We start from the raw sequence: 23,084 nt of genomic DNA, 5'->3' as shown, positions 1-23,084 counted from the left end.
GTGGTTGAGATGGACAGGGTTTGAACAACTGGGTTTCCGTGCTGCCTGGCATGTAGTGAAGACAGGCAGATGAAGCAATTGATGATGTTAATGATGTTTATTTTCACTGGAAGTAATTACAGCGTAATAATGTCAGCAACAATAGATTGGCCTGATTCTAGACCAATGTCTTCCCAAAACCATAATACAACTTATTGTTATTCTTGTGATGCCAACCCACACAGCAATGGTGGTAATATCCATCCTTCCAGAGATCTACTTAGGTAAATTACTGACATATACCTAGATGGGATGTTTAATGAGTCTGTTTAGCTGAACCACTGGCCCATCCACATTACTTCCATTCATTATTAAAGAATTCATTAAATAAATAAGTTTGTATGTGTGTCAGCAGTAAATAATGCTGTTGGTGACAGTCACAGCTATGTTTGCTGGGTCTGTGAGCTCTATCTCCAGAGGCCTGAGGATAGGAATAGCTCAAGAGATGCTTCTGAAGCAGACAAGAGAAGGAAAAAGCCACCTCTAAGCTAATGGCCTTGCATCTTCCTGGCAGTATGTCAATAATGGCTCTTATCACATTAGGCAAAGAGTCCATTAGCTTATTCTCTTCGCCTGCATGTGCTGTGGCAGCGCCAGTTTGTACATAACCTCTCTAATAGTCAGTGTGTCTGTATGTGTGTGTGTGTGTGTGTGTGTGTGTGTGTGTGTGTGTGTGTGTGTGTGTGTGTGTGTGTGTGTGTGCGTGAGAGAGAGAGAGAGAGAGAGAGAGAGAGAGAGAGAGAGAGAGAGAGAGAGAGAGAGAGAGAGAGAGAGAGAGAGAGAGAGAGAGAGAGAGAGAAAGAGAGAGATTATTAATCCACCAAATGTAAAACATGTTGCTTACTTCACAGTCAAATTAGGATTAGGAGAGGAGATATAAAAACGTTTTGTTTGACTTGCAACGAAAGAGGCATAGATTTTGTTTAAAGCAAGAAGTAAAGTGAACACATACATATCTTCTCTCCATGTTTTCATCTGATCTCCTTCCAGCTGAGCTAATCTTTTGAAGGTTACTCTTTGACTTCTATTTAATAACAACAATATAATAGCTTTTGAGAAAGAGGTGTAAGCATTACTCTAAATGATAACAGTAATGTAAAACACCTCCCAGTATCACACTGATACAAGACACGACAGCCAAGAAGCAAATTGTGAGCATATGTCATACCTTTTCCAAGCATTAGCAAGCAATCACTGGGGTGATAGAAAGAAGATGTGATATCATAAAGAACAAAAAAAGACACAGTTGCATCAAAGACCAACAGACGGGACATTTCTCACGCACTCCCACTGTTCCCCTTACAGAACTCCATGTCCACCTAACATCTGCTTCCCATATCAGAAAATCCATTCTATTCCCTGATAGAAGGAGATCACATAAATCCTTTATTATTTTCCCTCAGTCCCTCTACACTTGAGTGTTGCCCCACATCACAGACATGTTTTACAGTCAAAATGACAATGATGCAGATCACTTGAATTGTAACAGGTTCATTCAATCACAATTACCAATTTATACTCCATTTTAAGCTCACATGCCACAGACAGTTTTTTTTTTTTTTTTTTTTTTACACATGAAATGTAGTACCAAAGAAAATAATAACAGTTTCGGTCACACTTGTATGAGGTAGACTGTTTAAATAACATTTATCCAAATGTCTGGACATGCAAAATCATCATGATTTTGGTCTACATTGGATGTATTTTAGTCTGTGTTCTGCACTGAGTAAATGCTAGGCAATGCAATTAGAGTAGCTCTGTTCCAAATTATAGAAAAAGTGGTTCACAGTGGGCCATGTGTGTACGTGTATAACAGGCAACACCTTATTTGGACTTATTTGGTTTTCTCCAGCTTGGTCAGTGTATACCAGCTTTCCCCAGAGATCACAAGCAGTTATTTAGGATTATCGTTTAGCCAGGAAATCTGGATGTATTTTTCTTCTACATTTATTTCATATGTCATCCAGCACAATGCCAGATAAACTATATGTATTATTGGATGGCTGAGCCACACACCTCCCTAATACCATGCATTTTTAGACATATTAGCACAATTAAAATGTGGTTTGATATAAAAATTAAAAATAAAAACATAACATTGCATATCCACATTTGGCCATCTAAGAATAGAGAGCTCTATGATAATCATTAGGCACTATTTGACCAATGAGAGTTACACAAGACTCTTATGAGCTCTCCCTCTGATGTCATGGCTCCAGGCACTGGGCTTTGACTGAGCCTTTCCCCCCTTTTTGCCACTGCCCTACTCAATTATTCATTGCTTAAAATAAAAAGGTCAGAAAGTAGAATACTGAGCAATTCATGGGTTCAAGACCTTCTAAGATCACAGGAAAACCTCTGCTTAACCTCCCTTGAAGTAGTGAACACAGGGGATGGAAGTTTTTTTTTTTTTCTTTCTTTTTTTTCTGGGATATGATAGCTACCTCTTGATCAATAGTGAATTCTTGTTGTGTCCACTGGGAGTCACTGGATCAATGTGGTTCCCAGACCAATTGTCCATGGTGAATTAGACGTTTTAGAAATGTCAGTTCTATATTAAGTAGAAAGAAGCAAATGTTTAAAACGTGATATTGGAATATTTTGATATATATATATATATATATATATATATATATATATATATATATATATATATATATATATATATATATATATATATATATATATTAATAAATTAAATTATTAATTTTAATAATTGACCCAGTCTACCTTTTCTTACTCTGTGCCCACTGTATATATTTTCTTAGAGCTTAATGATCCCATGACTATGATAAGTGATGATTGCTAAAAGGACTGTACTCAGTGGCTTAATTTTCAGCCTTTAACACAAGACTGGGGAATGTTAATATGATAACTGCATAACTGACTTTTTTTATGCTGATAACATTGGCATGGATATTTGGCCATATTTTGCCTGTCCTCAGAGACCATTTACAAAGCTCAAGCCTTCAGCATCATTATTGGGTTGCAGTAAGTGACACCAGAAGCAGTGAGATAAATACAGCTGTCACAGTTGACACATTTGCAGCATTTGCCGACTGCACCATGGATAGATGAGACTGGTGACTTAACACTATAATTATTAACTAATTGTCTTTAACCTCACAAACAGTGTTCAGCCACATTATGTAAAGGATTCAGGGATGTGTAATGACAGTGTAATCCATCACAGCGTTGGGGGGCGTGGGGGACGTTTCTAATGAGATTTCATTTGAGTATGGCAAATCTGCAGAATGCATAGATAGAAGCCACATTAAGCTAATTGGGAGATGAGTGCCTTGGTGTAAAAGTGCTTCTAATGGCAGGTTTGTTACCTGACTAATGCAGGGGAGTTGGCTAAGGACCTAAGGCTGATTTGTGGGCAGACATACTAATATTTTATCGTACCAGTCAATCTAAATGTAGCCTCCTCTTCACTGCCTTTAGTTTTAGTTTCAATCTAGGATAATATTTCATGAATCAAGAATTTAATACTCAAAAGGATACAGGTGGGAAAAAGCTATCATAATAATGGAAGGTTCATACTGTAAATCTAACCAAAAGCACATGTTTTTTGTTCAAGCAGAACTCTAATCAACAGCCCCCTTATTGCCCAATCTTGAGTTTTTTTCTGTGTGTTTGAGTGTGGCTATAGATTTGGCTAACTTCGATCTACTCCGTCTGTGTTTTGATCATAGTTCTGAACCTCATCTGGACGTAGTCTTTGACACAAATGTGACTTTCTCAGCTTTTTGTTTAAAATGTTGATAAAAAATTATGTGTTCATAAAAAACGATACATGAAGCTAGAATAAAATGTTTTTAAACTGGAAAGAGTTAAAGTACAGTTAAAGGTATATTTCAAGTATAAAAAATGAATACCTAAATAAGAACATAGTAGTATACTTAAAGAGCAAAAATAATTCAGAAATAGTAAACTGTAAGTATGATGTTAACTTATATATAATTTTTTCCCTTTACTTGCATCAAATTGAAATAGGCTACAGGAGTTCAAACCACTGTGCCATATAAAATAATATTGTTGAGGCTGAAATTTAAAGTCTTACCTCCAGGCTAAACTCATACTCAAACATGGAATGAAAGAGTAAAATGTTTTTAATGTATATTTAACAACAAATACCCCAGTGACTATTGATGTGCTGTCTCTAAAGAATTTATCTCGCTTAAATTTCTGAGGCCATGCTGTTGTGAAACCATTCTGTATTCCCACCTCTCACTTTCTCTTACTATCTTCTTTTTTTCCTCACTTTCTCTCATTCTCTAACACTCTTAGTCTCTTTAAACATTAATTCTCTGTCTGTGCCTTAAAGGCCCTTTGTGCTTTGTGCTGTTGATTTTTACAGCTCTTAAAATCCAGAGTAACCATTTATCATTCATAGATCCTAGCAGGCTGGGCCAGACAAAGCCTTGCCTTGTGTCATCTCTAATTGTCATCAGAACAGCCATTGCTCCCTTGATGTTGCCTTATTCTGTGTCAAATGTAAACTGGATCATGTATGAGTAGAGCAAACAAATTTTATCTCCCCTTAAACTGGAAGTGCCATTCATAAACTTGCATGGTAGCAAGGGCAGAGTGACACACTTTTGGCATCACATTCTGTGGCAAATGCCAATGAACATGTATAGTTTATAGATAGAACATGAAAGGTTATGCCTTTTTATTTACATGACATAAAAAGCCTGCTTATTCACATGAAGATTATACCAGTAATAAAGCAATATATAACAGTTGATGTTCAGTTTTCAAACTTCAGTGGGGTTTAGGAACCACAGTAATATAATGTAAGGAAACATACTTCAGAGTCAAATAATGCAGGTATGAGAAAGAGGGAACAGAAAACAAAGTCACATATTTTATGTATCAAAGTTACAAGCAAAGACCACAACGCTAAAAGATCCTGCCAAGATCCCATTCCCAGAATCTCTTGCCATGTATCAGCGCATGGCAGTGGGCAAGTATGCAAAGCTCAAACTGTTTTATTTTTCAGTTAATAATACCATTACTTAGAACGCTGGCCGAAGAACAAGCTCCTTGGAAGTGGTGCTTATTTCTCCTCCTGGAGCAATACTGCACTCTCAAGATAAGGAAACTTCCCACATCCCATGGTCCGGCTCTACAAATAAATAAAATAGATAAATAAAATAAAGGCCAATTTAGGATATGTTGAGATTTCATCATTTCATACTTGTGTGCCTGAAGGTAAACCATATGTAAGTTAAACATATTCTTTAGTTGACAAAATCTTCTTGAGAAAGTATGACTTCATTAATATTTAATCTAGTTTGAGACATGCATCCTCTAAACTCCAGTTAACATACTGTAAAGCTCAGTTAATACTGAGTCTGCATCCTGCTTAATAAATTTAATGCAAGTTTGCTGTCACCTCCAAGGCTTCTTCAAAGACATGGTTAAATAAACATGAGCTGTTTATTTATTTTTTGTCCAACATTGCAGCCACAGAAATTATTATAAAAAAATAAATAAAATATATATATATTTTTTTAAAAATACTTATTTATTTTTGTAAAGTTATGAACCTTCTTTTTGAGAAACATATTTTAAAACTATATTTGACACAATATTAAAAGCAGAGATATACCAAATAAATTGAAATACAACAACAACAACAACAACGACTACTACTACTACTACTTCTAATACTAATACTACTACTACTAATAATAATAATAATAATCGTTTATTATTACTCCGTAAATTTAATCTCTTATTTGCTTTAGTGTCTGTCAACAGCAATAATCAGTGGGTAATTGTGGGAGATGCAGCAAGAGTTTTGTCTTTCTGATAAATTTTGTTCATTGTCTTATATCAAATATATTGATGTCCTCTCTTCAGTTTCACAGGGACTCCCTAATAAGTGACTACTGGTAGCTTCTAAATTTTATTTGATGGCTGTTAAGTTTTGTATTGGTTACCTTTAGTGTGCACCTAATGACTACATTTGCCATTTGCATGGTTATTTTTGACTGTCAAAATGCCGGCGGACACAGCGACAGTGAGTTGTTCAAAATCTTTCTTTTTAGTAAACTCTGTGTACACAAACAATATTCTCAATGCTCGAGTTCATGTGAAGAGCCCCAGGTGATACTTCGAGCAAAGTTTCATGTTGTGTCGAGCCTTCTTAGTGTTTTAAAAATAGTGATTTTTGATGCTATCATAGAAGTGCCCCAAGCACTCCCATTCAAAAGGCAGTTTGATCGAAAACGAAAATACGGACAAACTTAAAAGTGGCGTTTCCATTCTAATTATACTTTTAAATGAAAGTTCGCCTCGGGTAGATTAACATAAAGACCCTAGGTTGCATTTTGGCGAGAGTTACCCTTTAAGAAAGAAAAGACAAAGTGTAGAGAGGCCAAGATATTGTCAGTTGAGAAACAAATCATCAGTCTTTATATATTGCTTTATGTGCTCTTTTGGGTGACATTCCTTTATCCTTACCCTCCCCATCACCTCTATCTTCTCAGATAATATTCAGAAAAAAAAAAAGTATTTGTTTAGTTTTTTAATCTTTTCTCTGATATGGCCTCTAGGATGCTGCAGGGAAGGTTCTGGACAGATGGACAATAATGTCCCGGGAAGAGGAGATCATCACTCTACAACAGTTTCTGCGCTTTGGTGAAACCAAGTCTATTGTGGAATTGATGGCCATCCAGGAAAAGGAGGGTCAGGCAATTACAGTGCCCTCATCAAAGACTGACTCTGGCATCAGAACTTTTATTGAAAGCAACAATCGCACACGTAGCCCTGGCCTTCTGTCGCACCTAGAGAACAACAGCCCCTCTAGTATTCACCATTTTGAGAACATTCCAAACAGTCTGGCCTTCTTGCTGCCCTTCCAGTACATAAACCCAGTGTCAGCCCCCATGTTAGGTCTGCCACCAAATGGACTGAACATTGAGCAATCAGGTCTCAGAATGCGAGAGCCTAATCTGCCCAATCAGAATGAGCAGGTGGAGACCAGTGAATCTGAAGTGTCCCTCTCACCATTTCGTAGTGGTCAGAGTCCAAGTCGAGGAGCAATGGGGACCTTCCCCAACGCCATTGAACCTAAAATAGAACCCAACAGAGCTTCACCCATTTCTCCAACACCATCTACACAGCAGTCCCAGCAACCACATACACCAACACAGCAACAGGGGCAGCAACAGCAGCAGGCAAGCACTCTGAACAACCACCAGATCCATCACCATTTTGAAAAGAATGAACAATCGAAAACCATTACACATTCTTCTTTCTCTTCCAAAATGCATCGCATGCGTCGAATGGGTGCAACCTCACGTAAGGGTCGTGTTTGCTGCAATTCCTGTGGCAAGACTTTCTATGATAAGGGCACTCTAAAGATCCATTACAATGCTGTGCATCTGAAGATTAAGCACCGTTGTACTATTGAAGGCTGCAATATGGTCTTCAGCTCTTTGCGAAGTCGTAACCGCCATAGTGCTAATCCCAATCCTCGCCTACATATGCCTATGCTGAGGAACAACCGGGACAAGGACCTCATTCGCTCCAGTTCTGGTACTGCCACACCTGTCATATCAAGTGCCAAAAGTGGCTTCAATATAACTAGCCCAGGACGGCCACCACTAAGCTTTGCCACCCCTCCTCTTGACCCCATGATACATTCACCTCTACAGAGCCCTCTTGTCTTCCCTTCCCTGAAGTCTGTGCAGCCAGTGCAACCTGTGCCACCCTTTTATCGCACATTGCTCTCTCCTGCTGACCTAGTTAGTCCCCCAGTCTCTTTGCCTACCAGTCCAATTTTGCCTACCACAATCAACAGCACATCTTTGACGGACCAGCAACAGGTGTTAGCTGCTAGCTCCCACAACATGGATGTATCTGAAACATCAACATTCTCTCATCACCTACCCACAACTCCCAGTACCCAAGATTCCATGACTCTTGACCCAATGCCTAAAAAGAAGCCTCGTAAATCCAGTATGCCAGTAAAGATAGAGAAAGAAGTGATAGATGTGGCAGATGATTATGATGACAAAGATGATGATGATGAAGATAGTTGTCACCATCACCACCATCAGCCATCCAACATCCATAATAATGTCAATGGCAACTGCAACAACAACAATAACAGCAGCAGCAGCAGCAGTCATCATTGTGGGGGTAGCAGACATCAGTCTCCATCACAGAATGAAATGAGTCCCAGTCTAGCCCTTAGAGGCATGCTCCATCCTGACCAAGAAGAGTGTGGTGGGAGTCATGGTGGTAGAAGCCATGGCGACCTGCGCTGTATTGACAGTTTTACCTCTGAGGACCAAGATCATGAGCGTGACTTTGAAAATGAGTCAGAGACATCTGAATCCAAGTTCTACCGGGATGATCTGATGGACACTGACGAACATCAGCCTGCCCAAGAGAGAAATCTCGATAAGGAATACCAGGAGGTAGAAGATGAGGGACACCTCCAGAAAGATTTGGAGGAACAAAGGCATTCCCCGACTTCACAACACCAGCCTGTTATCAAAATCAAAGAAGAGATCAATGATCCTACTTATGACATGTTTTGCATGGGTCAATATAGCCTTTACAATGGGGGTATGGCAGCTGCTGCTGCCGCTGCTGCCAGCATGGCTGCCTTACATGAAAGTTTCATCTCATCAATGAGCTATGGAACCAGCCCACCAAAGTTCCCCTCCCAGTCCCCTGACGGTGATCTCTGTGCTAGTCCTGATCCCAAGATCTGCTATGTCTGCAAAAAGAGCTTTAAAAGTTCATATAGTGTTAAATTGCACTACAAGAATGTGCACCTAAAAGAGATGCATGTGTGTACTGTGGCTGGATGCAATGCTGCTTTCCCCTCCCGACGGAGCAGAGATAGGTGAGACAAATCACTTTTTATTTTCCACTAAAATCAAACTGATGTATGCTGATATAAATATGATAACTGGTAAACTTAAAACAGGTGGTTTTGAATTTTTACATTTCATAAAGTTATTATATGTGGGGAACCTGTTTAATCTTCATTCTTGCAAGTTTGAGGGGGACAAATAGTTGAAAAAAGATGTTAACAAATTATGCTTTAACAGGAAGAATGTGTTGATTGTACATTTCTGCAGACACTTATTTAATGCATTAATGTGCTGTTTACCTGTACTTGCTCACCTGTCACACACAGGTAGACATGCATACATTAGCAGAGGCTGCAGATTGTCAAACCACTGCATTCATTATCGCATCAGGAGGTGCAGGTTTCTCCGACTGCTAGTTAACACATTTACCATAAACAGTCCCAGAATACATTTATGCTAGAGGGTGAGCAAAAAAAAAAAAATAAATAAAAAATAAAAAATTGGATCATCAGTCAAATGTAGACTTTCCAAAGCTAATTTTTTGGCTCTACAAGTAAAGTGCATTATGTGATGCTATTAAAGTCAGCCATATCATTAGTGACATAAAACTCACTACTAATATCATTCAGCAGAAAGTTACACAAATTGGTTTACAGTTTTTTACAGTCGCTTGGACACATTTATCAATACTTAGGTCACTTTTTCAAAACTCTTCACACAGTTCTCCTAACCAACTTTCAGCTCGACACAGCAGTTCATTTCACATTCAAAATGCACTAAAACTACCAAATCACTTCATACATGTCTCAAATCAACACATTCTTCCACAACACTAGCAAAGGTTGACAGCCAACAAACACACTTTGTCACCCACAAAACAATGACCTAAAAAACACTAATAACATGTAGCATTATACAATGTTTTCTTGTGTAAAACAAGGACACATCTCTGTTTATAATTCACTGCAATATATGTTACTGGAATAAATCAGACATGATGCAGAATGCTTCAATATATTTTTTGTCTTTTATTTATTTTTTTATTTTTTTGCAGTGAGTAATTTCAAAATACAAGAAGTTGTACACACACCATCCACTGATACAGATACAATAGTAATGCTAATCTACTCGGTCTTCTCCATTTGGCCACAGGTTCTCATCCTGTTTACATCACATGTTTACATCACAATACAAAACTAATCAGCAGTTGTCTCCTTTTGTAATGAAACTAAAAGAGTAACACCTGTGTAGATGTTTATCTACAATGAGAATCAGCTGTGGTTGGTCCAATTGTCCAATTGTTTTTATTTCATATAATTTTAAGATTTAAAATATATTTCATTAACATATTACTGTAGAAATGGAGCAAACTGCTGTCTTCTTCAGTTTTGTATTATGTTATTGTTTTGAACATAAGTTTAACAGTTTTGAAAACAGTATGTAAGCATGTGCAAATTGGCCTGTAGGTACACAGAGTTTTGGTGGTTGTTGTGTTGAAGTGAGAAAGTTAATGTAATTTGAAAAATGTAGTCATTGAATGCATTTTGTGCCGAAGCAATGATAAATGATCCACAGTTTAGCCCACATATACTTCTGTTGTGCTCACTGTGTGAAGAGTTTTGAAAAAGTGACCTAAGTATTGATAAATGTGTCCTAGCGACTGTAAAAAAACTGTAAAAAACTGTAATTTAGTGGCCCACTTACATACTCATACCGTAAGTCAATGCATGCAGTCTTTAAAAACTGCTCCACTTCAAGGAAGTCCATAAAGAGTAAGAATATACATCTGTATCAAAATACAGAAATATGGGAAAAAAGCTTATTTTGTTGCCAGAGGAGTAGTGCATGTCAGAAAGAGCCCTCTAGACAGTCAAGCACTCTAAAGAGAGAAAAAAATAGACCTCATCCATCTCATTCACTCCAGAGGAAGGACAGATAAGAGCCTGTCTCTTCTCACCCTCTCTGGTCACAAGTGACAGTTTTATTTAGATAACAAATTATTGAAGGCATGTTAATTTGTGTGTGTGTGTGTGTGTGTGTGTGTGTGTGTGTGTGTGTGTGTGTGTGTGTGTGTGTGTGTGTGTGTGTGTGTGTGTGTGTGTGTGTGTGTGTGTGTGTTCATTCCACTTTACTGGAAATTAAAAATGAAAATTGGGGGAATGGGGAGCCCTAGAAGGCTAGAGAAACAGAGTGCTCCAGGCAGAGCAGTCCTGCAAATAAGCTGACATTCTAATAATACCATACCATCTGTGTCATTAAAAATGTATTAAATATTTTAATGTTTTACAATACTTTACACATAATAGTTTTAGTCATTTAATAATTTACTAGAATACTAATTTATAAACTCACATTAAACATCTTATCTATCAACATTCTATTTAAAATATATATATCACAAACTTGAATGAATTTAATCAGTCTGAACATAGATGGCTTTAAAATTCAAATAACAAATGCTAATGTGGCATCTAAATTCAGTGTTAAAAGACTTATCCACACTGACTTTTAAATGAGCTCTTGACATCCCTGAGTAGGACGTCAGTTTGATAAATTACACCCAGTTCAGGTATCTCAAACAAGTATCCATCTCCCCTTTAAAATGAATAAACATTGGCTTGATGATTCAATTATGATAAAAAAAAGAGTGTCTCAGGGATGTGGCCGAATATTACTACGCAGGTACACTACATTTGATGTTGTTGTTTGTAGCAAAGAGTGAGAAAGTAAGTCTGTAATTGAATAGCATTGCATGTTACATATATATATATTTTTTTTTTAATGGATGTAAAAGATTGCATATTTTTTGTAAGAGGTGAGCAGGTGGAGAGAAGCAGTGTGATTGATTGCTGGAAACACACACACACATCTCTCAATCATTAATTATTTCTGTTTTAATGTATGTATGTATGTATGTATGTATATATGTATTAATTAATTAATTAATTAATTAATTAATTCATTCATTCATTCATTCATTCATTCATTCATTCATTCATTCATTCATTCATTTTCTTATGTTTTCCTCACTTGCTGATTGGTGATGACCCTGAGTGTTTGCCTGGCTCCAGAGTCCCATGCTGTGCTAATATTCGGTCAACAGTCTCACACAAGCCAACTGTGGTTAGGGAGAGTGAAGGTTAATTCTGTCTTCCCATTCCTCTCTGCTCTTCCTGTGGCGTTGAGAATGATGTCAGGCTTAGAGAATTCAGCACTCCAAACTATGACTGAACTTTGTCATTTGTGTTTAAACATTCTTAGCTACTGTGATGATGGCCTTGACATAGAGAAAGTGATCTGATCTTTAGCTGCCCACTGCACATTAGAGGAAAATATAAAGACAAAAACAAAGCACCTTATCATCTAATGTGACTCTTTCACTTTGAAATTGAGTATTACAACTCATTTCACAAATGTGCACACTTGGCAGGAACTGAAAGGGCCATCAAATCCTAAAGATGATTAACATTCTTAGGAAAAGACACATTAAGAGCCATACCTCTCTCCTCCTCTGCAGAGAAAAAAAAAAAAGGATTCTCAGGAGAGGCTGCTTCAAGCTTTGGGCAAATTGGTTTGGCTGCTACATTAAAGGTCGGATAGAGAGCTGAGGAGGTTGTTGGGGGATGGAGGAGGGGACTGAGAGGCATAACTTAGCTGTGCCCTTAAATGAGGTTGCAAGGGAGAAGGAAATGAGGCAGAAAGGCTTAACCTGATAAATGAAAGCGTAGACTCAATCATGGAGTGTTAGGGCTTGGGCTTTGTGTTTAACTGCTCTTAGTCAAAATAAACTAAGTGAAATGTACTGCTTGCTGGGTTCCATTAAATCTCTCTCTCTCTCTCTCTCTCTCTCTCTCTCTCTCTCTCTCTCTCTCTCTCTCTCTCTCTCTCTCTCTCTCTCTCTCTCTCTCTCTCTCTGTGTGTGTGTGTGTGTGTGTGTGTGTGTGTGTGTGTGTGTGTGTGTGTTGTGGTTTGACCTATATCAGGGGTAGACAAGTTCGCTGTCCTGCAGAGTTTAGCTCTAAAACTAATCAAACATGCCTGAACAAGCTAATCGATGTCTTTAGGATTACTAAGGCTACAGGCAGGTGAGGGGTGTTTCAGGGTTGGAGCCTAACTCTACAGGACAGTGGCTCTCTAGGACACAACTTTCCTATCCCTGACTTACATTATGAGGACCCAAAGTTACACCCATTGTGGTATGTATTCAGGTTTTCGGCCACACCCCCTACATTATGAGGACACGTCAATGTCCTCATAATTCAAATCGCTAAATAAACCTACTAAACATTTTTTTTTTTTTGTGTTAAATGAGTGTTAAATAATTGCTTTAGAAAGTTGGCACTGAAACTCAGTGTTACGTAGATTATCACAAAATGCAGCCAACCAGCATTCTTTCCAGCAAACAAGACATTTTTTCCAACGGAAAACAAGAACAAGATAAAAGCTGAATGCTAGAAGCTCTAAGTTGTTTTCACTGGAAGTTCGGCAGCTGTGCTACAAAATGCTGACAGAAACACTTAAGTAAATATTCGTTACTATGGAAAGAGTCAGAATACCGTTGATTCTAGTCACATTGATGTAAACGGTTAGGTTACACTATGTCTATATCAGATGCGAATGGAGCGACACATCGCGTTAAATTCACATAAAAACCCCATCAGTGATTATGTTGATGTGCGCCAAGAAGTCGACAGTGGATGCTCCGTTCTATTTCTGACGTACTCATTCTGCGCACTTGCACTACTGACAAATGAAAAAACGCATTTGGAACATTCACTGTGATTTCTCGAAGGACAAGACGGTATTATAATGTTGCAAACCATTATTTTTTATTATTATTATTATTTTATTTTTTTGCAAGTAGTTACAAGTTTCTTCTCTTAAATCTTTGCCATTTACTCACCTTAAACGCCCCCCAAGAACACCTCAACACTCCCCTTTCAAAGATATCCAGCACCCTCTGAAGTTCCTCTGAACGCCCCCATTGAGAAACGCTAGGTTAGGGGATCATTAGCTCAGTATAAAAAACTATTACTCAAATGGAATGTCTGAAAAATTAAATAGGTGTATCCTACCAACATGTGTGTATGTAATGTTAAGTCACCTTATAGTGCTTTATACAATATAAATTGTTTAAAAGCAGCTTCACAGTAATAATCAGTAAAGTAACAGAATTAATGATGCAAACTTCATTAAATATGTGTAACGTTTTGGCTGTGGCAGTAATAATCACACAACGAGAGAGACTTCAACAATATATTTTTTAAATTACAACTACATATTTATTTATAAATAATTAAATAAATACATAAAATACATGGAACAGAAACAGGTGCATGACTAATAAGAAACTATGACAACAGATGAGTAACGAGGACTAAACCAATGACAATAAAAACTAAGACTAGATAGAACAGAACAAGACAAGAACCTGACAATATGAGACAGATTCAAATTCTGCTGTAACGCAGCTGTAGTAAGTTAATAGTGTCATTTTTCAGCTTAATTCAGTTCAGTGTTGATTCAATTCAGTTAACTGTGTAGGTAATTCATTATGAAATAAGTTAAATTCTGCTGTGTGTGTGTAGCCTATTGCCAATGTCTGTTAGCTATGAAATAACATATGGTCACGTATTTCTAAACATTTAAATGTTTTTAAACATCTCAATCAAAAGGTTGCCTATAAATATAACAGTAACTTATAATTAAGACAATAATCATATCATATTGTTGAAGCATGAATACAGCAAGTGTGTGTGTGTGTGCGTGCGTGCTTGCGTGTTGTCCTGGTAAAACCTGGTAAACCCTACTTGTGTCCCCACAAAGATGGCAATATCAGAAATCCTTGTTCTTGCAGGGATATTTTGTGGTCCCCATGCGGAAAACAGCTTATAAGTCATACTAAGTGATGTATTTTTTTGAAAACATAAAAATGCTGAGTTTTCTGTGATGGGTAGGTTTAGGGATAGATTAAGGGTTAGGGGATAGAATATATAGTTTATGCCATTTAAAAATAATTTTGTCTATGGAATGTCCCCATCAAAGCTTTCCATGTTTTATGGGGACATTCCATAGACATAATGATTTTTAAATGGCATAAACTATATATTCTATCCCCTACGTGTGTGTGTGTGTGTGTGTGTGTGTGTGTTTGTGTGCGCGCGTGTGTGTGTGTGTGTGTGTGTGTGTGTGTGTGTGTTAGTGTTACCAATTAGGCATGGCAGCTTAGAGCTTATGAGCAGTGTGAGGGTGCAATTTTGAGGTATGGTCACATGCTGCAAAAGGAGCTGCCAACTTAAAGGGATAGTTCATCCAAAAATGAATATTAGCCCATGATTTACTCACCCTCAAGCCATCCTAATTGTATATGACATTCTTCAGACGAATACAATCGGAGTTATATAAAAAAATGTCCTGGCTCTTCCAAGCTTTATAATGGCAGTGTTTTGAAGTCCATAAAAGTGCATCCATTCATGATAAAAGTGCTCCACGTGGCCCTGGGGCGTTAATAAAGGCCTTCTGAAGTGAAGCGATGCATTTGTGTAAGAAACATATCCATAGGAGGCGTCAAAGCTTACGCTACTCCTACATCCTACGTCATACATTGTCAAGTGTTACTCTTTTGCCGTAAATCGATGCGTACGGCCATCTGCCGGAAGCTAGATATTTTAGTCGATAAAGTCTTAAATATGGATATTATTCTTACACGGATGCATCGCTTCGGGTTAATAAGGTATTTATTAACCCCCCAGAGCCACGTGGAGCACTTTTATCATGAATAGATGCACTTTGATGGACTTCAAAACATAAACGGCCATTCACTGCCATTATAAAGTTTGTAAGAGCCAGGACATTTTTTAATATAACTCTTATTGTATTCATCTAAAATAAGAATGCCATATAGACCTAGGATGGCTTGAGGGTGAGTAAATCATGGGGTAATTTTCATTTTTGGGTGAACTATCCCTTTAAGCATCATCAACTGCATAAAAAAAAATCAGTCACAATGAACAAGCTCTACATGATTGCTGTGTTATTCAAAATAAAAGTAGTTGTCCCCTTAATTTTAAGATATCTAAAATAGTTAATTGTTTCCTATTAGAACTAAACTGGTCTGATATTTTATAAATACAAACAAAATACCGTAATGGTCATGTGTACACACGCTTATCTTATCACATGCTTATCTGTTGACCACCACAGTTAATCAGTATGCTGTTCTCTTTAATGCTGATGATGCTTTGGTGGTCCACTCCTATATACCTAATATCAACAGAAAGGGTCCCTCTATTGAATTTATTTTTACTTCTTGCAGGAGAATGTCGGATAGGGAACTAAATAATTAAAGAAAAGGGACCCTTTTTGACTGCATCAACCATGGCACTGCTGGTAAGCTCTACAACACATTGTACAATCCATTTATCAGTCAGAGTCAGGTTTAGGTGACTTTAAATTTAAATTGCTTTTAAAGGGGTCATATAATGGTGCATGCACTTTTACAAGTTGATTGCACTGAAATGTCTGTTGGCAGTGCCTGTACACAACCATCCTATCATGATAAAAATCCATCCAGTGGTTTTGTTTTAATCTCCTTATATGTTTGACCATCTCTGAAATCAAGCCGTTCGATATTGTGGCGTCATAAGATCGTACGCCCCTCCCGCGATTGTGATTGACAGCCGTGTTTCAACACAAGACCCGCCCTGAGCGAGCTGTGACAGCCGTCGTCATACTAGTCCGCCATTGTTGATATGCTGGAGTAGAATGGCGTCTAAGCGATTGTGGTGTTCTGTTCTTAGATGTAATAAGGAACACAGCAGTCATTTGGATGTTCCTAAATCCGAGCCGTTGAAGATGCAGTGGCTGAGTTTTGTTTTTGAAGCGATATGCCCAAAGGATTGACGCGGGGATTCCCTCATGGGGATTCCCCACGATCGTCTGTGCTTTCATGTTTGCGCGAATCATTTCACACCAGACAGCTTTACAAACGAGAAAAAACGGATAGGTACCAACGTGTTCCTGCTGAACCTCCAGAAGATGTGAGTGTAATGTTTTATTAACCTTTATATTAGTATTTATATTAATCTTTGCGAAATTTGCAAACCTTGCTGCAGGCTTCACGATGAATGCGTCTAAGGTTTACACTCAGGGTTAGTATTGTATTACGGCATGTTTTCTATGTACGACGTTCTCAATATAATTCATAATCCCACGTTTATAACGAATAACACGTGGTTATTGTGTTAGATACGGTCAGAGAATGTCTAATACGGTGTACCCACAGAACAGAGGGGCGGGGTGAGCAAAGCTCATTATCATTTAAAGACACATGCACTGAAACGGCGTGCTGAAAACAGAGCTGTTTTTGACCAGGTAAAATTAGTGTTTTCTTACAATACTAATGAGAATTTTTAATTAAAGTATATTACAAACTTTTAATTTAGACCCTAAAGAATCATATTAGCTTGTACAAAAATGGCATTATATGACCCCTTTAACCCTTTCGCATGATCTGGGATTCCTGTGGTCTTTTTTTTATTTTAATTTCTTGTATCTATTACTATTAATTTTAGACAGAAAATGTAGTGAGCAATTGTAGTATAGCACCCACAGAGGCTCAGTGCACACACAAATCTTGGTGGTTTTATTTGTTTGGTTACTACATGTACTAGCCAATATTGCAGTGTTTTTCATGACACTAGAATATTTGTTTAGTTGTTAGTTAAACTTAATGAGGATTGACATATTACATAGTCTCATATTTGAGGGACTTTGAACAGTGTCTAGAGGCAGATCAAGTTGTAAATAAATCAAGTTTTAGATTAATTGCTGCAAAGTCACTTTCTCTTGTTATGTGTTATGTGATCCTGGATTGGGGTGAGAGAAAGTCCATCTTTATTAAAGTGAAGCCTGAATGAACAATATCCTTATGGGTCTCGATTAAACTACCTTCAGGAGTGAGTAAATGTGCTAATGCTATCCAAGTCTGAGTTAATATGTTATCAAGTTTCCCTCTATTATTGCATTACCACAGCTCAAATCAATTGATAAACTCCCATTCAATGAGGTGGAGTATTTAATTGAGTCAGAGTCAATTGCATTTGTGCATGCCTGCAGACATGCTGACAGGAGTAAACACTTTAGCAGAATACTGTCTAAGCGGTGTTAGAGTTATTGAACTCTCTGCTATGTCAGAAAGTAGTGTGCTTTAACACACATTCATTCAGTCACTCAAATAAAAGCATGACAATGCAGGAAATGTGATAGATTGGTGCTATAAAATTAACATAATTAAGTATTTCATAGGGCTGGAACGACGTGTCGACATAATCGATTAAGTTGCTTACGCATTGTTTATGTTTATCCCTTATCCCCTGTCCTGTTTCACACAAAACACAACTCTAGAGCATATGCTAATGGATAGTATGGCAGCGCCGCTTAATGCGTTTGCAATTATACAGCGTTTCGTTTTTTTACGAGCGTGACAAACCCATTCTATAATCAAACTGACACCTGCACATTTTCAGTACTCACAACCACATTCTCGACAAACCTCCACCAAATGAACTGAACCGCACTGGACAACTAGTTGTCTGCCATGTCATATAGTGTGAGAGCCACAGTGAACTGTATAATCCTGACAGGTTTATTTTACTCACGTAGACGGATAAATATTAATTGCGTTCAACCGCAGATCCAACTGAGCTGCAATTGGTGCGAGCTGTGAGGCACGCGACTCAAACAAACTCTGCACTTGGTTACTAAGCATTTAATGTCCTTGTTGGTTGTTTAAAATATCTGATGGATGAACTCACACCTTGATTGGACTCATTAATTTAATAACAATTTCAATTGTGATAAAACTTCCCAATGTTATGGGGTGCGTTCTCCGATAACGTTGTCTCTTAGCGCGCTACGAAGACTCTTAAGGTATAACTTAACTGAAGGTATACCATTTCTAGGTGTGTTCCCCGAACCATACCTTAGGAAGCTGCTTAAGATATACCTTCTTACGTGCGACGTTACCCGGCGCTGTCCGTGGCGATGGTGCTGAATTGGTTGAAATCGATGGCTCGAGAATCAATTATTCTCTCGTGCAGGGGCTGTTTCACTGCGTTAAGCTAGAAAGTGGTGTTCTTTATAAAATAATCACTTAAGAAATAGTTTAAATTGCATTTATTAGGACTCATGATCCTAATAAAAAAAAATAATCCAAACTATAGCCTATACTTGCCTACATATTTTAAAATTATAGGCTATCATATATTGCTGCCATAATAACCATTTAAATTTTTTATGTGCTTTCTTCTCTTTCCCATTTTTGTTCGCTGAGGTGGAGCTGCGATGAAATATTGTTCTTGTAAATACTTTCCAGCATTTCAGTAAATAAAAGTGTACGTCACGTACGGTGCTCGGCAGTGATCAAAAAGGATTTAAACAGTGGATTTTGAATCTCTTTTTGTAAACTCGGAGATGTGGATTCAGACGGAAATTAAATTACCACACGACCTGTTTGTCAAAAAACAGTAGGTACTAATTTGGACAGGGATTTTTACACAGGTTGGGTGAGAAAAAACACTGATATTATGGATTCGGACGGCACTAAAATAACCGACTTACCCCTGTAAATGTTTAAAAAACCGTACAAGCCCATGAGAAACAATATTAGCGTCCGAATAGGACTTAACAGTAGCCTATGCTTTCACTGGCCTTTAAAACCGCTCTTTAATTAAAATAAATGTATAAAATTGTATTATATAATAATATAATTAAAATTCTAACAACAATCATTGTAATGACAATTTTATTCTTTGCATGAAAACAATTGAATTAGCCTAACTGAACACTGTCTGGGTTTATTAAAACTTCTGAATTATATTCATATAGACCTGCAACAGTGATAAAGTAAAGCTAAGAGTGATCCAGACCAACCTTACGAACGTATGACTTACAGAAGTTATACTTAACTAAGAAGGTTTCGGAAACCACGTATTAACGAAAAGGTACTTCTTAAGGTACAACTTAAGAACGACGTAGCGTTAAGGTAGTTTCGGAGAACGCAGCCCAGGACATTACCATTTTTGATACTGTCACTGAATGTGGTCGTGAGTCCTAATAATGCGCAGGCTCGTATTTAGCGGTGCTGCCATACTAGCATTAGCATCTGCTCTAAAATTTTGTTTTGTATGAAACATGACAAGAGATTAGGGATGAAGATAAACGGTTTGATTACTTTGATATGCCATTCGAACTATAGTAATAGGAGATCTTGCAGCAACAGAATTTTACTGCAAGATATTAGCACAATCAGTGTTGTACAGAATATTCAGAAGTATATTTAGTATAAATTTACTGAAAAGAAAACAAACAAACAGAGAGTCTGTCAACATTAATGTTTGTTTGTTTTTTTAGATAGATTATATATATATATATATATATATATATATATATATATATATATATATATATATATATATATATATATATATATATATATATATATATATGTTTTCAGTTCAAATAAATTGCTACAGGATCCCTGTTCTCTCTTCCCTGCAGACATAGCTCCAACATCAACCTGCACCGCAAACTACTGACCAAAGAGCTGGATGACATTGTCCTGGACCCCCAGCTTACAACCTTGCCTAAAGATCTGCGTGCTGAGTTCTTATCAAAGATCTATGCTGACCACCACCTGGGACTAGAGGGGATGGGAATTGCTGCCAGTGGACCACCACGAGGCAGAAGACACGAGGTAATGAGATCCCCAGTCACTAGAGTATATGCACATAGCAATGGCTATTGCCATAGCCCCAATGATGACTACATGGTGCTGGACCTGAGCACTGCCTCTAGCGCACAGTCAAGTGGCAGTGTGCAATCCTCACAGGAGTCTGATGAGGGCAGCGATGACGGCATCCTGCTGGATGACCTGGAGGGTGCTAGTGAAACTGAGGACTGCAACCCTAGTTCTGGGGCTCAGAGACTGGCAATGGAGGGAAAGAATGGGGAAGAGGCCAGGAAGGAAGGAAGAGAAGGAGGCACAGAGGAGGGGATTCTGCGCTGTGACCCTTCCTTCTCGCCATCCATCTTGGCTTCCAGTGGAGGTAATGGTACAGGAGGCATCCTTTGCACCATCTGCAACAAACTGTACAGTAACAAAGGGACCCTTCGGGTGCACTACAAGACTGTCCATCTGCGTGAAATGCACAAATGCAAAATACCTGGCTGTAACATGATGTTTTCTTCTGTGAGAAGCAGAAACAGGCATAGCCAGAACCCCAACCTACACAAAAATGCCCCTTATACCACAATGGTTGATTAGATCAGTCCACACAACATCCACACAACAACCCCCTCTTCATTCCCCCACAACAATCCCATATTGCTACGAAAATAGCATTGTTCCTCTTAAACGTCTTTTCAAGTATGAAAAGTTAGAGCAGAATTTTGCCCTTTTGACATTTCCGTTTTTTTGGAAGCAATGGACTAAACATACAATATGACTCCATAGATCCCTCAGTCCCTGACACAAACTTCTTCTCAATCTCTTATTTGTGACTCTTGCCTGCAGAAATGATCATGAAAAAAAAAAAAATGAAAAAAAAAATTGCATTTGTGTAATAATAGCTTTTAAAAGAATCCCATACAAGTGCATGACTGGCTTAAATATGTAAATAGTGTTGTGAGGGGCTTTGGTGTGAAACAGTTGTATTGATGGTTGATATTTTGTTCATTTGTTTTTCATTTTCTTTTACTGAAATACTTTCATTTTAATTAGGTAAGGTAATCAAGACAAAGTAGCATCTGCCTAGCTTGATTCATTTATATTGGCTTTAAAAAAAGAGTTTTAGAAAAGAAAAAAGTTAAATATGTGACTTGTGAATTGTTTTATCTACCTGTTAGATATACAGATGGAGCTGGCATGCTTTAGCTCTAACAAAGTACTTTTTTTATTTTCTCATGTTTATAGCTTTAGTAAAAAAAAAATAATAAATAAAAAAAAGAAAAGAAAAAAAATGCACTTTGCAACTATACTAGTAGGACTTGTAATAATATTACAAGGATAACACTTTACAATGATGGTTGTCCAACATGGAAAGGACATTTTTAAGGATACAGTGCCAAATGGTAAGTACTGTACCTTTAATAAAAAACGTGCCAGATCTTTATATGAGAGTAATCTCATTTGACATGATTAAACCCAATATTCATCCCATTTAATAAGTGTTTCAGGTATATTCATTTGAATGCAGTAAATAAGTATTACTGACTCTGATCATAACATTTGACGAGTAAACATTTGAAGAGTATAAGTGTATGGTTAAAGGCTGAACTAGCCCAGAGGTTAGGTAGATAATCTTTCTACTGCATGTAGTATTACTTTAAAGTGTTAGTATGTGTCCTGTAATTTATTTTGTCTCTATAAATTTGAGCAATTTTAACATATAGAAATGCCATTGACTTTTCAGTGTGCCACAAAAGAGAGGCTCTAAACTGTGACCAAAATCAAAGACAACGTCCCAACACCCAATGAAAAGAAATTCCATTGAGAAGAAGTTACAGTAGTTTGTTATCTCCTCCAATGCATTACTTCCAGACATTCATTGACTGTTTAATTTTTTTTATCATAATCTTATTCATGGCATGCATTGTCTATCGGCCACACAATAACAAGACAAAGAAGAAAGCACTATTAAATTTGAACCAGTTAGAGGCTGTGTAGATATGAGTATTTATTTCTAGGTATTTGTTTATAATAATTAATTGAATGCAAATTAGCCCTTTGATGTCTGTTGGTTTCAATTGGAATAAATGAAATGAAAGATAATTATGAATGAATGACATGTAATTTACAATACTGGAATTCCATGCAGTCCAAAAGGTTATTAATGTTGGACAAAGACTAGATGAATTTGCTCCCTCCTAATGTGCTATGATGATAGTAGCCTTGCTGTTATTTTCTGAGAAAAAGAGCAGATATGAAAATATGAACTATATCAGCAGTGATATCAGCAGTGTGTATAATTAAAATGTACTGATACACAGAACCTGGAGGTATTTCCACCACTGACCTGTGGAAATTCAATAAATTCAGTGATTCATTGAATGTTGCTGACAATACTGCATCATGGAGAGACCCAAAGCTCTTTTACTGGTTTTATCAATTCTTCTTTTCCACTGTCTTCTCCTGCTCTG

The 23,084-nt window shown here is 37.4% G+C and overlaps 1 protein-coding gene across 6 annotated transcripts in view; it reads left to right on the top strand.

Annotated features, from left to right (window-relative positions):
- Window positions 1-22,107, top strand: part of bnc2 (basonuclin zinc finger protein 2) — a 400,727-nt gene extending 378,620 nt beyond the window's left edge. For 5 of the 6 annotated variants that reach the window (XM_081394612.1, XM_081394615.1, XM_081394613.1 and 2 more), the window contains 2 exons: window positions 6,609-8,914; window positions 20,445-22,107. In XM_081394612.1, coding sequence (XP_081250738.1) covers window positions 6,609-8,914; window positions 20,445-21,210 — 3,072 coding nt within the window. In that variant the 3' untranslated portion in view covers window positions 21,211-22,107. Of the gene's footprint in view, window positions 1-6,608; window positions 8,915-16,200; window positions 16,275-20,444 lie in introns of all 6 variants that reach the window. The other variant, XM_081394617.1, reaches the window with a different exon arrangement.
- The last annotated feature ends 977 nt before the right edge of the window (window positions 22,108-23,084 follow it).

Source organism: Scardinius erythrophthalmus (genome assembly GCF_964197995.2).
Source record: "Scardinius erythrophthalmus genome assembly, contig: HAP1_SCAFFOLD_52, whole genome shotgun sequence".
NCBI classification, from domain to species: domain Eukaryota; kingdom Metazoa; phylum Chordata; class Actinopteri; order Cypriniformes; family Leuciscidae; genus Scardinius; species Scardinius erythrophthalmus.
The sequence above is the reverse complement of the archived record's forward strand: the minus strand, read 5'-3'. Positions and strand labels throughout refer to the sequence as shown.